The following is a 17,770-nucleotide window of genomic DNA, read 5'->3' as shown; positions in this document are numbered from 1 at the left end:
AGACAGAAGACATGTTGGTGTGTTGAGTAATCCAACCCCGACCGGCTGCGATGAAGCAGGTGGGCGTGGCGGCGTTGCGAACGCCGTCGAATTTCGTTTGGCTCTGAATTCCACAATTTCGGGCCCAGCTGCTCCAAACTCACTAGGATGGATCCTTATCCACCCACCGACAGGAATTCATAACAAAATTTGGTGGGCGTGGCCTAATTTCTCTATAGCGACCCCTAGAGTATTTTAAATGAACAGCCCCAGGCCATGCTTTATCCTAGAATTACGAAACTTGGTACATATGTGTATCTTTTCAGGACGTACAAAAAAGTCTCTTGGAGCCATGCTCTAAACCCAACAGGAAGTCGGCCATGTTGTATTGAAGGTCCATTTTGGACCTCGAGTTTGACGTTTACAGCCTTCGTATTTGATCGAACTCCTCCTAGGGATTTCGATTGATCGGCTTCAAACTCGGTCAGTCTGATCATAAGGCATGTCTGATTTAAAGTTATCAAATTGGTGACTGTATGAGCTTGCTGAAGGGGGGTTAGCAGGGGTCAAAGTTCACCTACTCGCCATGAAACACGAAACTCTTATATTTCCTATACAAAAACACAGAGAGGGACCAAACTTTCATTGATTGATCGTCATCGGGTGTCCTAAAATACCCTGTGGTGAAATTATTTTTTTAAGTAGGCCACGCCCCCTGAGAACAGGAAGTGTCATGTTTTACTGTGAACGGTCGCTATCTTAGCCCTTTGACCTAATCAACATGAAACTGTGTCCAGAGACAGAAGACATGTTGGTGTGTTGAGTTATTCCAACCCCGACCGGCTGCGATGAAGCAGGTGGGCGTGGCGGCGTTGCGAACGCCGTCGAATTTTGTTTGGCTCTGAATTCCACAATTTCGGGCCCAGCTGCTTCAAACTCACTAGGATGGATCCTTGTACACCCACCGACAGGAATTCATAACAAAATTTGGTGGGCGTGGCCTAATTTCTCTATAGCGACCCCTAGAGTATTTTAAATGAACAGCCCCATGCCATGCTTTATCCTAGAATTACGAAACTTGGTACACATGTGTATCTTGTCGGGACGTACAAAAAAGTCTCTTAGAGCCATGCTCTAAACCCAACAGGAAGTCGGCCATTTTAGATTGAATTTCATTTGACCTCGATTTTGACTTTTACAGCCTTCGTATTTGATCGAACTCCTCCTAGGGATTTCGATTGATCGACTTCAAACTCGGTCAGTCTGATCATAAGGCATGTCTGATTCAAAGTTATCAATATGGTGACATTTGAACATGTGGAAGGGGGGTTAGCAAGGCTCAAAGTTCCCCTGTGATCGACTGTGTAATACAAAGGGCTTTGTCATGTGTAGGGCAATGCTGCCCTCTGGTGTCGAATAACTGAAATTACTGAAATAGTTTCATTATTTCAGTAATTCGACACCAGAGGGCAGCATTGCCCTACAGAGTTCAATTTTGTAATGTAGGAAAAAATTAAAAATTTGTAATTCTACTGTGAACGGTCGATAGCTTCTGCACCAAACTTTGCACGAGTGACCATGGCGGGATCCCTGACGACCCTATGTCATCATATTATGACGTCATCTAAGCCCCGCCCCCTCGGAACCGGAAGTGCCGTTTTTTTCCTTGGAAAGCTCCGTTTATGGCTCTCTTGACCTAATCAAGATGATTCGGATGATGAGGTCTGTCATTGCTCGCTTCTGGCTGAACCATGTGGGCGTGGCCAAACGGCGAATATCAGTCCCTCGCCATATTCATACGTTTGGCTCTAATTCACACATGGATCATCCGATTGGCTCCAAACTGGATATGTATGACCTTTGTTCACCTCTAAAGAGCCCAACGGGATTGAAATGTAATTTGGTCCACTGCGCCCCCTAAGTTAATACATCGGCCGTATCTCCTCGACGCATCGACCGATCTGCACCAGATTTTTCGACAGTCGTCGGGGAGCGCCGCCGAACGCATTCACGCGTGTCGCCCGGTGGCCGGGCGGGGAAAATGCGCGACAGCTACTGCGGCGGCTGGCGGGCGGCGGTGCTAGAAACTGCGGCGGAGCTTCTGCGGTGGGGAGTTGGCTGCGGCTCTGGAAAACGCGCGAGAGCTTCTGCGGTGGCCGGAACCCCCGCGGTGGCCAATAGGCCGGAGCGGCGCTTGCTGCGAGGGCCGCCCGAGGCTGCTTGCAGCTTTAATTAGGCCCGAGCAGCAAAGCGCTGCGAAGGCCTATTGTATCTGTACTGTTTATTATTATTATTATTATTACGATTCTTCCCACCTCTTCGTGTGCCTTTTTGGGGGCTTTATCATATTCAAAAACTCACCAAACTTGGCGGTCGCAACTAGAAAATTTAAAAATTTTGAATTTTAAGGTCGTCGCAAAAATCGCAAAAAAAATTGCTGAACGGCGGCAACTAGCAATTTTCTGTTGACACAATGGTATGAACGTACTTCATCGTAGAGACATGAAATTTGGTACACTTGTAGAGCTCACCAAAAGACTCAGAACTTACATTTAATGTTATAAGCCAACTATCACAGAAAGTCGGCCATTTTGTATTGAACGTCCATTTTTTACCTCGATTTTGACGTTTACAGCCTTCGTATTTGATCGAACTCCTCCTAGGGATTTCGATTGATCGACTTCAAACTCGGTCAGTCTGATCATAAGGCATGTTTGATTTAAAGTTATCAAATTGGTGAGTTTTGGAGCATGTTGAAGGGGGGTTAGCAGGGGTCAAAGTTCACCTACTCGCCATGAAACACGAAACTCTTATATTTCCTATATAAAAACACATAGAGGGACCAAACTTTCATTGATTGATCGGCATCGGGTGCCCTACAATACCCTATGGTGAAATGATGACATCACTTAGGCCACGCCCCCTGAGAACAGGAAGTGTCATGTTTTACTGTGAACGGTCGCTATCTTAGCCCTTTGACCTAATCAACATGAAACTGTGTCCAGAGACAGAAGACATGTTGGTGTGTTGTGGATTCCAACCCTGACCGGCTTTGACATAGCAGGTGGGCGTGGCGGCGTGGCGAAGTGACCTGTAACGCCGTTGCCATACGTTTGGCTCTGAATTCCACAATTTCGGGCCCAGCTGCTCCAAACTCACTAGGATGGATCCTTATCCACCCACCGACAGGAATTCATAACAAAATGTGGTGGGCGTGGCCTAATTTCTCTATAGCGACCCCTAGAGTATTTTAAATGAACAGCCCTAAGCCATGCTTTAACCTAGAATTACGAAACTTGGTACACATGTGTATCTTGTCAGGACGTACAAAAAAGTCTATTACAGCCATGGTCGAAACCCAACAGGAAGTCGGCCATTTTAGATTGAAGTTCATTTGACCTCGATTTTGACGTTTACAGCCTTTGCATTTGATCGAACTCCTCCTAGGGATTTCGATTGATCGGCTTCAAACTCGGTCAGTCTGATCATAAGGCATGTCTGATTTAAAGTTATCAAATTGGTGACTGTCTGAGATTGCTGAAGGGGGGTTACCAGGGGTCAAAGTTCACCTACTCGCCATGAAACACGAAACTCTTATATATCCTGCACAGAAACTCACAGAGACACCAAACTTTCAGTTATTGATCATCAATAGGTGTCCTAAAATACCCTGTGGTGAAATGATGACATCACTTAGGCCACGCCCCCTGAGAACAGGAAATGTCATGTTTTACTGTGAACGGTCGCTATCTTAGCCCTTTGACCTCATCAACATGAAACTGTGTCCAGAGACAGAAGACATGTTGGTGTGTTGTGGATTCAAGCCCTGACCGGCTGCGATGAAGCAGCTGGGTGCGGCGGCATGGCGAAGTGACCTGTAACGCCGATGCCATACGTTTGCTTCTAGATTCCACATGTTTCGACCGAGCTGAACCAAACTTGGCTTGAGTGATGCTGGTGTGATACCTGAAAATTCTATGTCATCAGATTATGACGTCATCTAAGCCCCGCCCCCTCAGAACAGGAAGTGCTATTTTTTTCCTTGGAAACTTTCATCTATGGCTCTCTTGACCTAATCAAGGTGATTCTGTGTTGGATGACAGATAGGAAGTTGGTCTCGCTTGCTTTAAAGTGCCAAGAGTTTTCAATGGCGGCAACGCCGTTCGTATACGTTTGCCTCTACATTCCACATATTTTGACCGAGCTGCATCAAACTTGGCCTGAGTGATCCTGGAGGCTTGCCCGTCAATCCTAAATCATCACATTATGACGTCATCTAAGCCCCGCCCCCTCGGAACCGGAAGTGCCGTTTTTTTCCTTGGAAAGCTCTGTTTATGGCTCTCTTGACCTAATCAAGGTGATTCTGTGTTGGATGACAGATAGGAAGTTGGTCTCGCTTGCTTTAAAGTGCCAAGAGTTTTCAATGGCGGCAACGCCGTTCCTATACGTTTGCCTCTACATTCCACATATTTTGACCGAGCTGCATCAAACTTGGCCTGAGTGATCCTGGAGGCTTGCCCGTCAATCCTACGTCATCACATTATGACGTCATCTAAGCCCCGCCCCCTCGGAACCGGAAGTGCCGTTTTTTTCCTTGGAAAGCTCTGTTTATGGCTCTCTTGACCTAATCAAGGTAATTTGGATGATGAGCTCTGTCAATGCTCGCTTCTCGCTGAACCGTGTGGGCGTGGCCAAACGGCGAACATCAGTCCCTCGCCATATGCATACGTTTGGCTCTTATTCACGCATAGATCATCCGATTGGCGCCAAACTGGATATGTATGACCTTTGTTCTGCTCTAAAGAGCCCAACGGGTTTGAGATGTAATTTGGGGAAAATGCGCGACAGCTTCTGCAGCGGCTAGCGGGCGGCAGTGCTGGAAACTGCGGCAGAGCTTCTGCGGTGGGGAGCGGGCTGCGGCTCTGGAAAACGCGCGAGAGCTTCTGCGGTGGCCGGAACCCCCGCGGTGGCCAATAGGCCGGAGCGGCGCTTGCTGCGAGGGCCGCCCGAGGCTGCTTGCAGCTTTAATTATTATTATTATTATTCTGCCCCCCCAAAGAGGAGCCTTTTTGGGGGCTTTATCATATTCAAAAACTCACCAAACTTGGCGGAAGCGACTAGGCGGTTTAAAAATTTTGAATTTTAAGGTCGTCGCAAAAATCTCAAAAAAAATTGCTCAACGGCAGCAACTAGCAATTTTCAACAGACCCATTGCTATTCACTTACTTCATCGTAGAGACTTGAAATTCGGTACAGTTGTAGAGCTCACTAAGACGCTCAGAATTTACAAGTAATGTCATAGTGCAACTATCACAGAAAGTCGGCCATTTTGTATTGAACGTCCATTTTTTACCTCGATTTTGACGTTTACAGCCTTCGTATTTGATCGAACTCCTCCTAGGGATTTCGATTGATCGGCTTCAAACTCGGTCAGTCTGATCATAAGGCATGTCTGATTTAAAGTTATCAAATTGGTGAGTTTTGGAGCATGTTGAAGGGGGGTTACCAGGGGTCAAAGTTCACCTACACGCCATGAAACAAAAACCTCTTATATTTCCTATACAAAAACACATAGAGGGACCAAACTTTCAGTGATTGATCGACATCGGGTGTCCTAAAATACCCTGCAGTGAAATTTTTTTTTTACGTAGGCCACGCCCCCTGAGAGCAGGAAGTGTAATGTTTTACTGTGAACGGTCGCTATCTTAGCCCTTTGACCTAATCAACATGAAACTGTGTCCAGAGGCAGAAGACATGTTGGTGTGTTGTGGATTCCAACCCCGACTGGCTGCGATGAAGCAGGTGGGCGTGGCGGCGTTGCGAACGCCGTCGAATTTCGTTTGGCTCTGAATTCCACAGTTTCGGGGTGAGCTGCTCCAAACTCACTAGGATGGATCCTTATCCATCCCCGAACAGGAATCCATAGCGATATTTGGTGGGCGTGGCCTAATTTCTCTATAGCGACCCCTAGAGTATTTTAAATGAACAGCCCCAAGCCATGCTTTAACTTAGAATTACGAAACTTGGTACACATGTGTATCTTGTCAGGACGTACAAAAAAGTCTCTTAGAGCCATGGTCGAAACCCAACAGGAAGTCGGCCATTTTGTATTGAAGGTCCATTTTGGACCTCGAGTTTGACGTTTACAGCCTTTGCATTTGATCGAACTCCTCCTAGGGATTTCGATTGATCGGCTTCAAACTCGGTCAGTCTGATCATAAGGCATGTCTGATTTAAAGTTATCAAATTGGTGACTGTATGAGCTTGCTGAAGGGGGGTTACCAGGGGTCAAAGTTCAGCTACTCGCCATGAAACACGAAACTCTTATATTTCCTATATAAAAACACATAGAGGGACCAAACGTTCAGTGATTGATCGTCATCGGGTGTCCTAAAATACCCTGTGGTGAAATTATTTTTTTAAGTAGGCCACGCCCCCTGAGAACAGGAAGTGTCATGTTTTACTGTGAACGGTCGCTATCTTAGCCCTTTGACCTAATCAACATGAAACTGTGTCCAGAGACAGAAAACATGTTGGTGTGTTGTGGATTCCAACCCCGGCCGGCTTTGACATAGCAGGTGGGCGTGGCGGCGAGGCGAAGTGACCTGTAACGCCGATGCCATACGTTTGCTTCTAGATTCCACATGTTTCGACCGAGCTGCACCAAACTTGGCCTGACTCATCCTGGTCTGATGCCTGACAATGCTATGTCATCATATTATGACGTCATCTAAGCCCCGCCCCCTCAGAATGAATTAGAGAGATCTTCTGTGTAATTACATAATAAACAGTCCATGTTCGTTGTTTGTAGGGCAATGCTGCCCTCTGCTGCCCACTGAAATAGTTTCATTATTTCAGTAATTCGACACCAGAGGGCAGCATTGCCCTACGGAATGAAAGTTCAATGTTGTAATGGAGGAAAAAATTAAATAATTACTAATTCTAACACAAAAACTCACAGAGACACCAAACGTTCAGTGATTGATCATAATCGAGTGTCCAATAATATCCAATGGTCAAATGATGACATCACTTAGGCCCCGCCCCCTCGGAACAGGAAGTGCTATTTTTTTACTTGGAAAGCTCTGTTTATGGCTCTCTTGACCTAATCAAGATGATTCGGATGATAAACTCTGTCAATGCTCGCTGCTGGCTGAACCGTGTGGGCGTGGCCAAATGGCGAATATCAGTCCCTCGCCATATACATACGTTTGGCTCTTATTCAGGCATAGATCATCCGATTGGCGCCAAACTGGATATGTATGACCTTTGTTCACCTCTAAAGAGCCCGACGGGTTTGAAATGTAATTTGGCTCCACTGCGCCCCCTAAGTTAATACATGGGCTGTATCTCCTCGACGCATCGACCGATCTGCACCAGATTTTTTGACAGTCGTCGGGGAGCGCTGCCGAACGCATTCACGCGTGTCGCCTGGTGGATGGGTGTGGAAAATGCGCGACAGCTTCTGCGGCGGCTAGCGGGCGGCGGTGCTGGAAACTGCGGCGGAGCTTCTGCGGTGGGGAGTTGGCTGCGGCTCTGGAAAACGCGCGAGAGCTTCTGCGGTGGCCGGAACCCCCGCGGTGGCCAATTGGCCGGAGCGGCGCTTGCTGCGAGGGCCGCCCGAGGCTGCTTGCAGCTTTAATTATTATTCTTATTATTCTTCCACCCAAATGAATTGCCTTTTTGGGGGCTTTATCATATTCAAAAACTCACCAAACTTGGCGGTCGCATAAAACGAGTTTTAAATTTAAGTACTGTAAGGTCGTCGCAAAAATCGCAAAAAAAATTGCTCAACGGCAGCAACTAGCAATTTTCAAAAGACCCATTGCTATTCACTTACTTCATCGTAGAGACTTGAAATTCGGTACAGTTGTAGAGCTCACTAAGACGCTCAGAATTTACAAGTAATGTCATAGTGCAACTATCACAGGAAGTCGGCCATGTTGGATTGAAGGTCCATTTCGGACCCTGATTTGGCCGTTTACAGCCTTCGTATTTGATCGAACTCCTCCTAGGGATTTCTATTGATCGGCTTCAAACTCGGTCAGTCTGATCATAAGGCATGTCTGATTTAAAGTTATCAAATTGGTGAGTTTTGGAGCATGTTGAAGGGGGGTTACCAGGGGTCAAAGTTCACCTACACGCCATGAAACAAAAACCTTTTATATTTCCTATACAAAAATACATAGAGGGACCAAACTTTCAGTGATTGATCGTCATCGGGTGTCCTATAATACCCTGCAGTGAAATTTTTTTTTTACGTAGGCCACGCCCCCTGAGAGCAGGAAGTGTAATGTTTTACTGTGAACGGTCGCTATCTTAGCCCTTTGACCTAATCAACATGAAACTGTGTCCAGAGACAGAAGACATGTTGGTGTGTTGTGGATTCCAACCCCGACCGGCTGCGATGAAGCAGGTGGGCGTGGCGGCGTTGCGAACGCCATCGAATTTCGTTTGGCTCTGAATTCCACAGTTTCGGGGTGAGCTGCTCCAAACTCACTAGGATGGATCCTTATCGACCCGCCAACAGGAATCCATAGCGATATTTGGTGGGCGTGGCCTAATTTTTCTATAGCGACCCCTAGAGTATTTTAAATGAACAGCCCCAAGCCATGCTTAAACCTAGAATTACGAAACTTGGTACACATGTGTATCTTGTCAGGACGTACAAAAAAGTCTCTTAGAGCCATGCTCTAAACCCAACAGGAAGTCGGCCATTTTAGATTGAAGTTCATTTGACCTCGATTTTGACGTTTACAGCCTTTGCATTTGATCGAACTCCTCCTAGGGATTTCGATTGATCGGCTTCAAACTCGGTCAGTCTGATCATAAGGCATGTCTGATTTAAAGTTATCAAATTGGTGACTGTCTGAGATTGCTGAAGGGGGGTTACCAGGGGTCAAAGTTCACCTACTCGCCATGAAACACGAAACTCTTATATATCCTGCACAGAAACTCACAGAGACACCAAACTTTTAGTTATTGATCATCAATAGGTGTCCTAAAATACCCTGTGGTGAAATTATGACATCGCTTAGGCCACGCCCCCTGAGAACAGGAAGTGTCATGTTTTACTGTGAACGGTCGCTATCTTAGCCCTTTGACCTAATCAACATGAAACTGTGTCCAGAGACAGAAGACATGTTGGTGTGTTGTGGATCCAAGCCCTGACCGGCTGCGATGAAGCAGCTGGGTGTGGCGGCGTGGCGAAGTGACCTGTAACGCCGATGCCATACGTTTGCTTCTAGATTCCACATGTTTCGACCGAGCTGCACCAAACTTGGCCTGACTCATCCTGGTCTGATGCCTGACAATGCTATGTCATCATATTATGACGTCATCTAAGCCCCGCCCCCTCAGAATGAATTAGAGAGATCTTCTGTGTAATTACATAATAAACAGTCCATGTTCGTTGTTTGTAGGGCAATGCTGCCCTCTGCTGCCCACTGAAATAGTTTCATTATTTCAGTAATTCGACACCAGAGGGCAGCATTGCCCTACGGAATGAAAGTTCAATGTTGTAATGGAGGAAAAAATTAAATAATTAGTAATTCTAACACAAAAACTCACAGAGACACCAAACGTTCAGTGATTGATCATAATCGAGTGTCCAATAATATCCAATGGTCAAATGATGACATCACTTAGGCCCCGCCCCCTCGGAACAGGAAGTGCTATTTTTTTACTTGGAAAGCTCTGTTTATGGCTCTCTTGACCTAATCAAGATGATTCGGATGATAAACTCTGTCAATGCTCGCTGCTGGCTGAACCGTGTGGGCGTGGCTAAATGGCGAATATCAGTCCCTCGCCATATACATACGTTTGGCTCTTATTCAGGCATAGATCATCCGATTGGCGCCAAACTGGATATGTATGACCTTTGTTCACCTCTAAAGAGCCCGACGGGTTTGAAATGTAATTTGGCTCCACTGCGCCCCCTAAGTTAATACATGGGCTGTATCTCCTCGACGCATCGACCGATCTGCGCCAGATTTTTTGACAGTCGTCGGGGAGCGCTGCCGAACGCATTCACGCGTGTCGCCTGGTGGACGGGCGGGGAAAATGCGCGACAGCTTCTGCGGTGGCTGGCGGGCGGCGGTGCTGAAAACTGCGGCGGAGCTTCTGCGGTGGGGAGTTGGCTGCGGCTCTGGAAATTGTGCGAGACCTTCTGCGGTGGCTGGAACCCCCGCGGTGGCCAATAGGCCGGAGCGGCGCTTGCTGCGAGGGCCGCCCGAGGCTGCTTGCAGCTTTAATTCTTATTATTCTTACCCCCCAAAGAGGTGCCTTTTTGGGGGCTTTATCATATTCAAAAACGAACCAAACTTGGCGGAAGCGACTAGGCGGTTTAAAAATTTTGAATTTTAAGGTCGCCGCAAAAATCGCAAAAAAAATTGCTCAACGGCGGCAACTAGCAATTTTCAACAGACCCATTGCTATTCACTTACTTCATCGTAGAGACTTGAAATTCGGTACAGTTGTAGAGCTCACTAAGACGCTCAGAATTTACAAGTAATGTCATAGTGCAAGTATCGCAGGAAGTCGGCCATTTTGTATTGAAGGTCCATTTTTTACCTCGAGTTTGACGTTTACAGCCTTCGCATTTGATCGAACTCCTCCTAGGGATTTCGATTGATCGGCTTCAAACTCGGTCAGTCTGATCATAAGGCATGTCTGATTTAAAGTTATCAAATTGGTGAGTTTTGGAGCATGTTGAAGGTGGGTTACCAGGGGTCAAAGTTCACCTACACGCCATGAAACAAAAACCTCTTATATTTCATATACAAAAACACATAGAGGGACCAAACTTTCAGTGATTGATCGACATCGGGTGTCCTATAATACCCTGCAGTGAAATTTTTTTTTACGTAGGCCACGCCCCCTGAGAGCCGGAAGTGTAATGTTTTACTGTGAACGGTCGCTATCTTAGCCCTTTGACCTAATCAACATGAAACTGTGTCCAGAGACAGAAGACATGTTGGTGTGTTGTGGATTCCAACCCCGACCGGCTGCGATGAAGCAGGTGGGCGTGGCGGCGTTGCGAACGCCATCGAATTTCGTTTGGCTCTGAATTCCACAGTTTCGGGGTGAGCTGCTCCAAACTCACTAGGATGGATCCTTATCCATCCCCGAACAGGAATCCATAGCGATATTTGGTGGGCGTGGCCTGATTTTTCTATAGCGACCCCTAGAGTATTTTAAATGAACAGCCCCAAGCCATGCTTAAACCTAGAATTACGAAACTTGGTACACATGTGTATCTTGTCGGGACGTACAAAAAAGTCTCTTAGAGCCATGCTCTAAACCCAACAGGAAGTCGGCCATTTTGTATTGAAGGTCCATTCTGGACCTCGAGTTTGACGTTTACAGCCTTTGCATTTGATCGAACTCCTCCTAGGGATTTCGATTGATCGGCTTCAAACTCGGTCAGTCTGATCATAAGGCATGTCTGATTTAAAGTTATCAAATTGGTGACTGTATGAGCTTGCTGAAGGGGGGTTACCAGGGGTCAAAGTTCACCTACTCGCCATGAAACACGAAACTCTTATATTTCCTATACAAAAACACATAGAGGGACCAAACTTTCTGGGATTGATCGTTATGGGGTTACCTAAAATACCCTGTGGTGAAATTATTTTTTTACGTAGGCCACGCCCCCTGAGAACAGGAAGTGTCATGTTTTACTGTGAATGGTCGCTATCTTAGCCCTTTGACCTAATCAACATGAAACTGTGTCCAGAGACAGAAGACATGTTGGTGTGTTGTGGATTCCAACCCCGACCGGCTGCGATGAAGCAGGTGGGCGTGGCGGCGTTGCGAACGCCATCGAATTTCGTTTGGCTCTGAATTCCACAGTTTCGGGGTGAGCTGCTCCAAACTCACTAGGATGGATCCTTATCCATCCCCGAACAGGAATCCATAGCGAAATGTGGTGGGCGTGGCCTAATTTCTCTACATCTCCCCCTGGAATATTTTAAAAAATCAGCCCCAAGCCATGCTTTATCCTAGAATTACGAAACTTGGTACACATGTGTATCTTGTCAGGACGTACAAAAAAGTCTCTTGGAGCCATGCTCTAAACCCAACAGGAAGTCGGCCATTTTAGATTGAAGTTCATTTGACCTCGATTTTGACATTTAGAGCCTTCGTATTTGATCGAACTCCTCCTAGGGATTTCGATTGATCGGCTTCAAACTCGGTCAGTCTGATCATAAGGCATGTCTGATTTAAAGTTATCAATATGGTGAGTTTTGGAGCATGTTGAAGCGGGGTTAGCAGGGCTCAAAGTTCCCCTGTGATCGACTGTGTAATATGTAATTACAAAGGGGATCCTTTATCATTCCGTAGTGCAATGCTGCCCTCTGGTGTCGAATTACTGAAATTACTGAAATAGTTTCATTATTTCAGTAATTCGACACCAGAGGGCAGCATTGCCCTACGGAAAGACAGAGTTCAATTTTGTAATGTAGGAAAAAATTAAAAATTTGTAATTCTACTGTGAACGGTCGATAGCTTCTGCACCAAACTTTGCACGAGTGACCCTGGCGGGACCCTGACGACCCTATGTCATCATATTATGACGTCATCTAAGCCCCGCCCCCTCAGAACCGGAAGTGCCGTTTTTTTCCTTGGAAAGCTCTGTTTATGGCTCTCTTGACCTAATCAAGGTGATTCGGATGATAAACTCTGTCAATGCTCGCTGCTGGCTGAACCGTGTGGGCGTGGCCAAATGGCGAATATCAGTCCCTCGCCATATGCATACGTTTGGCTCTAATTCACGCATGGATCATCCGATTGGCACCAAACTGGATATGTATGATCTTTGTTCACCTCTAAAGAGCCCGACGGGTTTGAGATGTAATTTGACTCCACTGCGCCCCCTAAGGTAATACATCGGCCGTATCTCCTCGACGCATGGACCGATCTGCGCCAGATTTTTTGACAGTCGTCGGGGAGCGCCGCCGAACGCATTCACGCGTGTCGCCCGGTGGACGGGCGGAGAAAATGCGCGACAGCTACTGCGGCGGCTGGCGGGCGGCGGTGCTGGAAACTGCGGCGGAGCTTCTGCGGTGGGGAGTTGGCTGCGGCTCTGGAAAACGCGCGAGAGCTTCTGCGGTGGCCGGAACCCCCGCGGTGGCCAATAGGCCGGAGCGGCGCTTGCTGCGAGGGCCGCCCGAGGCTGCTTGCAGCTTTAATTGTAGTTGACACTCAAATATGTGACTTCTTTGGATTTGCACTCTTTAAACTTGATTTGAACGTGATCCCCAAAGACTTGGGTCTTGACTTTTATTTACACATCAAAGAGTTGATACTTGTCTTAGACTTGGTCCTCAAAACATGCAACTTGTCCTGGACTTGTCCCTGAAAGATATGCCATCCATTTTGTACTAGAAACCAAACACATATGACTTGACTTTGATTCGTCTCTCAAAGTGCTGGGACTTGACTTAGACTTCCTATGCAGAGACTTGAAAAATAATTTTAACTTCCATCTCAAGGATTTTACATTTGACAAAACCTCAAAAAAGTGTAACTCACTTTGGACGTGCCTCTTATAAATTATTGACTTTGCCTTGCCCCTGACAGAGTTGATATTTGTCTTGGAGTTGCCCCTTCGAGTCTTGAAAGTTGACTTGGGGTTGGAAAAAATAACCTCTCAGCAACTTGTGGCTCCACAAGTGTGAATACTAGCAGTGGACAAGTTTGAAACAAAATCTAAAATATTATCGTAAGAAGTTTCAGTCTTCATATAATACACCCTTTGTATGAGGAAGAAGATGTTATGAAATAACATATAATTTGGCACCATTTGCAAAACTGTTGTGGAAAAATTAAAGGTTCTAATTTACGTGTTTAGACCTAAGACTACTAAAGAATTGCTTGACTACGGTACGGTGCCTATTTAGTAGCTTGTTTTGGGATAAATGTCAGCCTCTATTATTGCAAGATAAACAGCTTAGTGCTTTAGGAAGCCTCCACATATTTTACCTTACTACGCCATATGAGGATGTGTTGTGTGCATTATGATGATTGTAAATGTTTTTATATTAAAAAGAGGGAGTGTGGTTTAGAAGTGTCTGTGTGAAAGTAAATGGCATGTGAAGCTTTGGCAACAATCCGCTGCTCAGTTCAGTGACCTTGAAGTCCAGCAGCCCAGGTTGTTCTCCCAGTGAGAGTGTGTCATGCAGACTGTTGTCAGCGTAATTCAGCAGAAATATGTCAGATGTGAGCACTTTCTCAAAAATGTTCAAAACAACTGAGTAACGCATTCAGAAAACCGTTTTCTCTGGTTAACATCCTGCTTCCTATTTCAATCATCCAACGTTTTTTGTTGCCAGAACCAGGCAGCTGCACTGAATTAGGCAACCCGATACAGTCAGCGGCTTTCCCGTATGTGTAGAGTAGAAGTCCATCATTAGTTCCATCTTCTTCCTGTATATCTAAGTAAAATCATATGGAGGAGTTCCGGTAATGTGATGATTGGAGGCCAATATAAGGACTATTTAGTACTTCTACATAAATAGGGTAAGTTGTGCAGCCTCCCCTCCCCCATGTGCAGGTCAGATGACCCCCTACCTTGTCACACATGCAATAACACGTTGTGAGGTACGCCTTCTTTTCATTCACATCGACTCTAAGTACACGTTTTCTTCTACATTGCTGCGGTTTGTGACTCTGTGTGTGTTCTTGCAGACCAGTCAGTGTAGAGTTTCTCTGGTGGTATTTAACTTTTAAAGGTCGGCTGAAAAATTACCCTCAGGCTTTTTGGTGATTCAGCTGTTTGGTTTGTGAGTTTCATGAATTTATTTATAAAATCAAAGTTTCTTGGCATTTATGTTTGCCCTAATTTACCTGTTGTATAATTCTCTGTTGTTACGGTAAATGTTGACATCCTTTCTCTTTTGGGGGTAGTTAGAATAACTGTGAGGTGAAAGTCTATTTCCTCCTAGCTGGGGTTTTTTTTGGTCAGTTTTCACACTCTGTTTATAGAAATTACGTCAGCTGACAGAGAGAACGTCATGTCTCCTACTTCACTCAGTGTGACAGGGAATGGAAACATGCTCCTGTTGCAAAAATAAAAAGCCTTTATTTTCAGCAATAAAACTATAAATGATGGTTTTATAGAGAACGTACTTCATGAAAACATGTAACAAACTGAACATATTTTACTGATGCAGAGCTTTGTGTTGTTGCGTTTTGAGGATGGGAAAGGAGAGACAAGTGTGTAGTTTAGAACCTTCATGCAACTTTTTAAATTGGTCTTTAACATCCTGCAACAAGCTGAAATTTCATCACAGAAAACTGGGACATTGGGAGGAGGTTAGGTTGTTCCAACCTCCAGAAAATGAAGGAGGTGTTGTGACACATGAACACCAGTTGTTGTCTTTGACTTATGTGGGACATTTTTGATTCGCTCCCATTGTAAATGGTTCTTATTTACTTTAGATCAATGAGGGGAGATGTACAGTGTTCTGCAACGTTAGGCCCGGGAATGTTATTTTTCTGTCACGTTAGCACTTCATTTTATTTATTCATTCTGTTAGTGCCTCCATGTGACCAAACAGTTGTTTGTACGGTTTATGTAGGGATCAAACTCTGCATGCTGCACTGCTGGTGTCAGAAAGCAACATGGAAGCATCATTTTCTTGGCGCATAATGTCATGGCAACCCTGTGTGGTTAATGCCCATTGGTATGTTTCTTTCAGGGTTTATTAAATGTCTGATAATGCTGAAAACGTTTTGTGACAATGAAGTGATTTTTAACACTGTTCTATTATGTTTGTAGGTAAAACATTGGGATTTAGTCCTGAAAGTAGCTTTTTCTTCTCCTGTAGCCCAAAAAGTGATTTAACTCAAAAATCTGCAATGACTTAAAAAAATAATAATTGCTACACTTTTCCACTGACTTTTTAGTGAAATTGCTTGGACAGAATCAACAGTTTTAATTATTACCGTACTTTGAAATTTACACATGTGCGATATGGAACATGTGCAATGCAGGTGGAAAATGTTCCATGTCTCACAGTTGGAAACACCCTTGAGTTTGAACTGGGAAATATCTGAAACAAAATGGTGGATGAAGTCAGTCATTAAGAATTAGAAATCCTCCCACTCAAAAACTCCCCCTTGATGGTTCAGGGTAAATCCTGAAGGTGCTTCCTCCCTCCCAGATTTATAAAACTTAAGTAAAATATTTTTCTTGTCTGTTTTGAACCATCTTATATGTCTGTTTGGTTAATTACTGCTACTTTGAATAGAACAAAACCCAGAAACTTCTCCACTAATAACAGAATTATTATTTTTATTTATTTTTTTAACAGTTACTTTATTTGTTTTCAATTAAACTTTTCTTTAAGATGAAGCATTCTGACGGACAGTATGAGACAAACTGGTACATATGTTGTTTTCATCAAGTTATTTTAGCACCGTCTCAATCGGGAAATTTTAGATATAAAGTATGAGGATACAATGGCTGCTAAGAAATAACATTATATATATATTCATATTAAAACATGGAGGAGCAGCAGCATAAATAAAATGTCTCTTTGCTTTTTAGGCCTCTCTAACAAAATATCGAATTGATAAAATGTAACATTTGTTTCACTGAGTTGTTTTTCACATTGTCAAAAGAGATGATGAGGATCATTTTGCTAATAGGATCATAAATGTCTCACGTAATTGTAAACAAACATTTGCCAATGACAAACCAATTTATGCTCATGAAGATTCAAGTCCTTAATCTGCCTAAGGTCATGACCCCTGGTAAAGAGTCATATAAACCACAGAAACATGGATCTTTATGTGTCTGCTGCTCTAATCTGTCCCACATGTTAGTCAAACTCTGTCTGCCATCATCAAGTTTTCTGAACTTGTAGTGCAAGTCTGAGTAATTTGTTTTTCTTTGTCTGGATCAATCTTCATGCTCTGCTTGTCTGTGTCTTTTTTTATTTATTTTTTAGCACACGTGGAAAACAAAGAGCAGTACATTGAGGTGATGGAGAACTTGGGGAACAGCCACCTGAGTCAGGACAACAATGAAATCTCCACAGGCTTCCTGAACTTGGCCGTTTTCACCAGAGAGGTCACGTCGCTCTTCAAAAACCTGGTGAGGGGAAGAAAGTGCAAATGGGAACTTGAACTACAAAGACAATAGAGTGCTTAAGAAAGGAGACAAAACAAAGATGAAAAGAATGGTGTAACCTGAACACAAACGGTGTGTGAAGAAAGGGATTTTTATGAGCTGCACCTTTTGCCTGGGACTGTCCAGAACCCTCCCACTGATCTCTCTCTGTCTCTGTAGTGTTGATAATTTATCCCAGGCCTCTATGTGTGAGGCGTGAGTCAGAACCAGCACACATTCACCAAACCCTTTCCCCAAATTGTGTCAGTCCGGGCCTCTCAGTGGAGACGATGCCTAACAGATGTTAAAAGTGGATCTGAATGATTAAAATGAGTGATTTAAGGCATACATTGATCTTCTGTCACATGTTCACAGTGTTTTCCTGTGTCAGATTAAACTTGTTATGAACTTGCTTGCCTCAGCTTCTGGAAACCACCCAAACCTTTCCTTCTGGAGTCCAGGCCGCTGTGTCAACACAGCAAGGTTAGCTGCACAGTCAACTCACGGAAGTGGCTGGACATTATTTATCTTAAGGAAGATCAGTTCACCAGAAAAGCAACACAAGAAGCCTGTGCATGGTTACCTGGTGGTTGTAGATGTGTAGCTATGCTGTGAGGCAAAAAAACCCAATTTGATTTACTTCCCTGACTGGAAACTGTGGCAGCTGGGTTC

At 44.8% G+C, this 17,770-nt stretch overlaps 1 protein-coding gene across 4 annotated transcripts in view; it reads left to right on the top strand.

Moving 5' to 3' along the window:
* The window catches only part of LOC102235176 (arf-GAP with SH3 domain, ANK repeat and PH domain-containing protein 1-like), a 94,230-nt gene that overhangs the window by 51,787 nt on the left and 24,673 nt on the right, over window positions 1–17,770 (top strand). For all 4 annotated transcript variants that reach the window (XM_023352787.1, XM_023352789.1, XM_023352788.1 and 1 more), the window contains one exon: window positions 16,938–17,083. In XM_023352787.1, coding sequence (XP_023208555.1) covers window positions 16,938–17,083 — 146 coding nt within the window. The remainder of the gene's footprint in view (window positions 1–16,937; window positions 17,084–17,770) is intronic.

Source organism: Xiphophorus maculatus, chromosome 19 (genome assembly GCF_002775205.1).
Source record: "Xiphophorus maculatus strain JP 163 A chromosome 19, X_maculatus-5.0-male, whole genome shotgun sequence".
NCBI classification, from domain to species: domain Eukaryota; kingdom Metazoa; phylum Chordata; class Actinopteri; order Cyprinodontiformes; family Poeciliidae; genus Xiphophorus; species Xiphophorus maculatus.
This window is presented reverse-complemented; position numbering and strand designations above follow the sequence as displayed.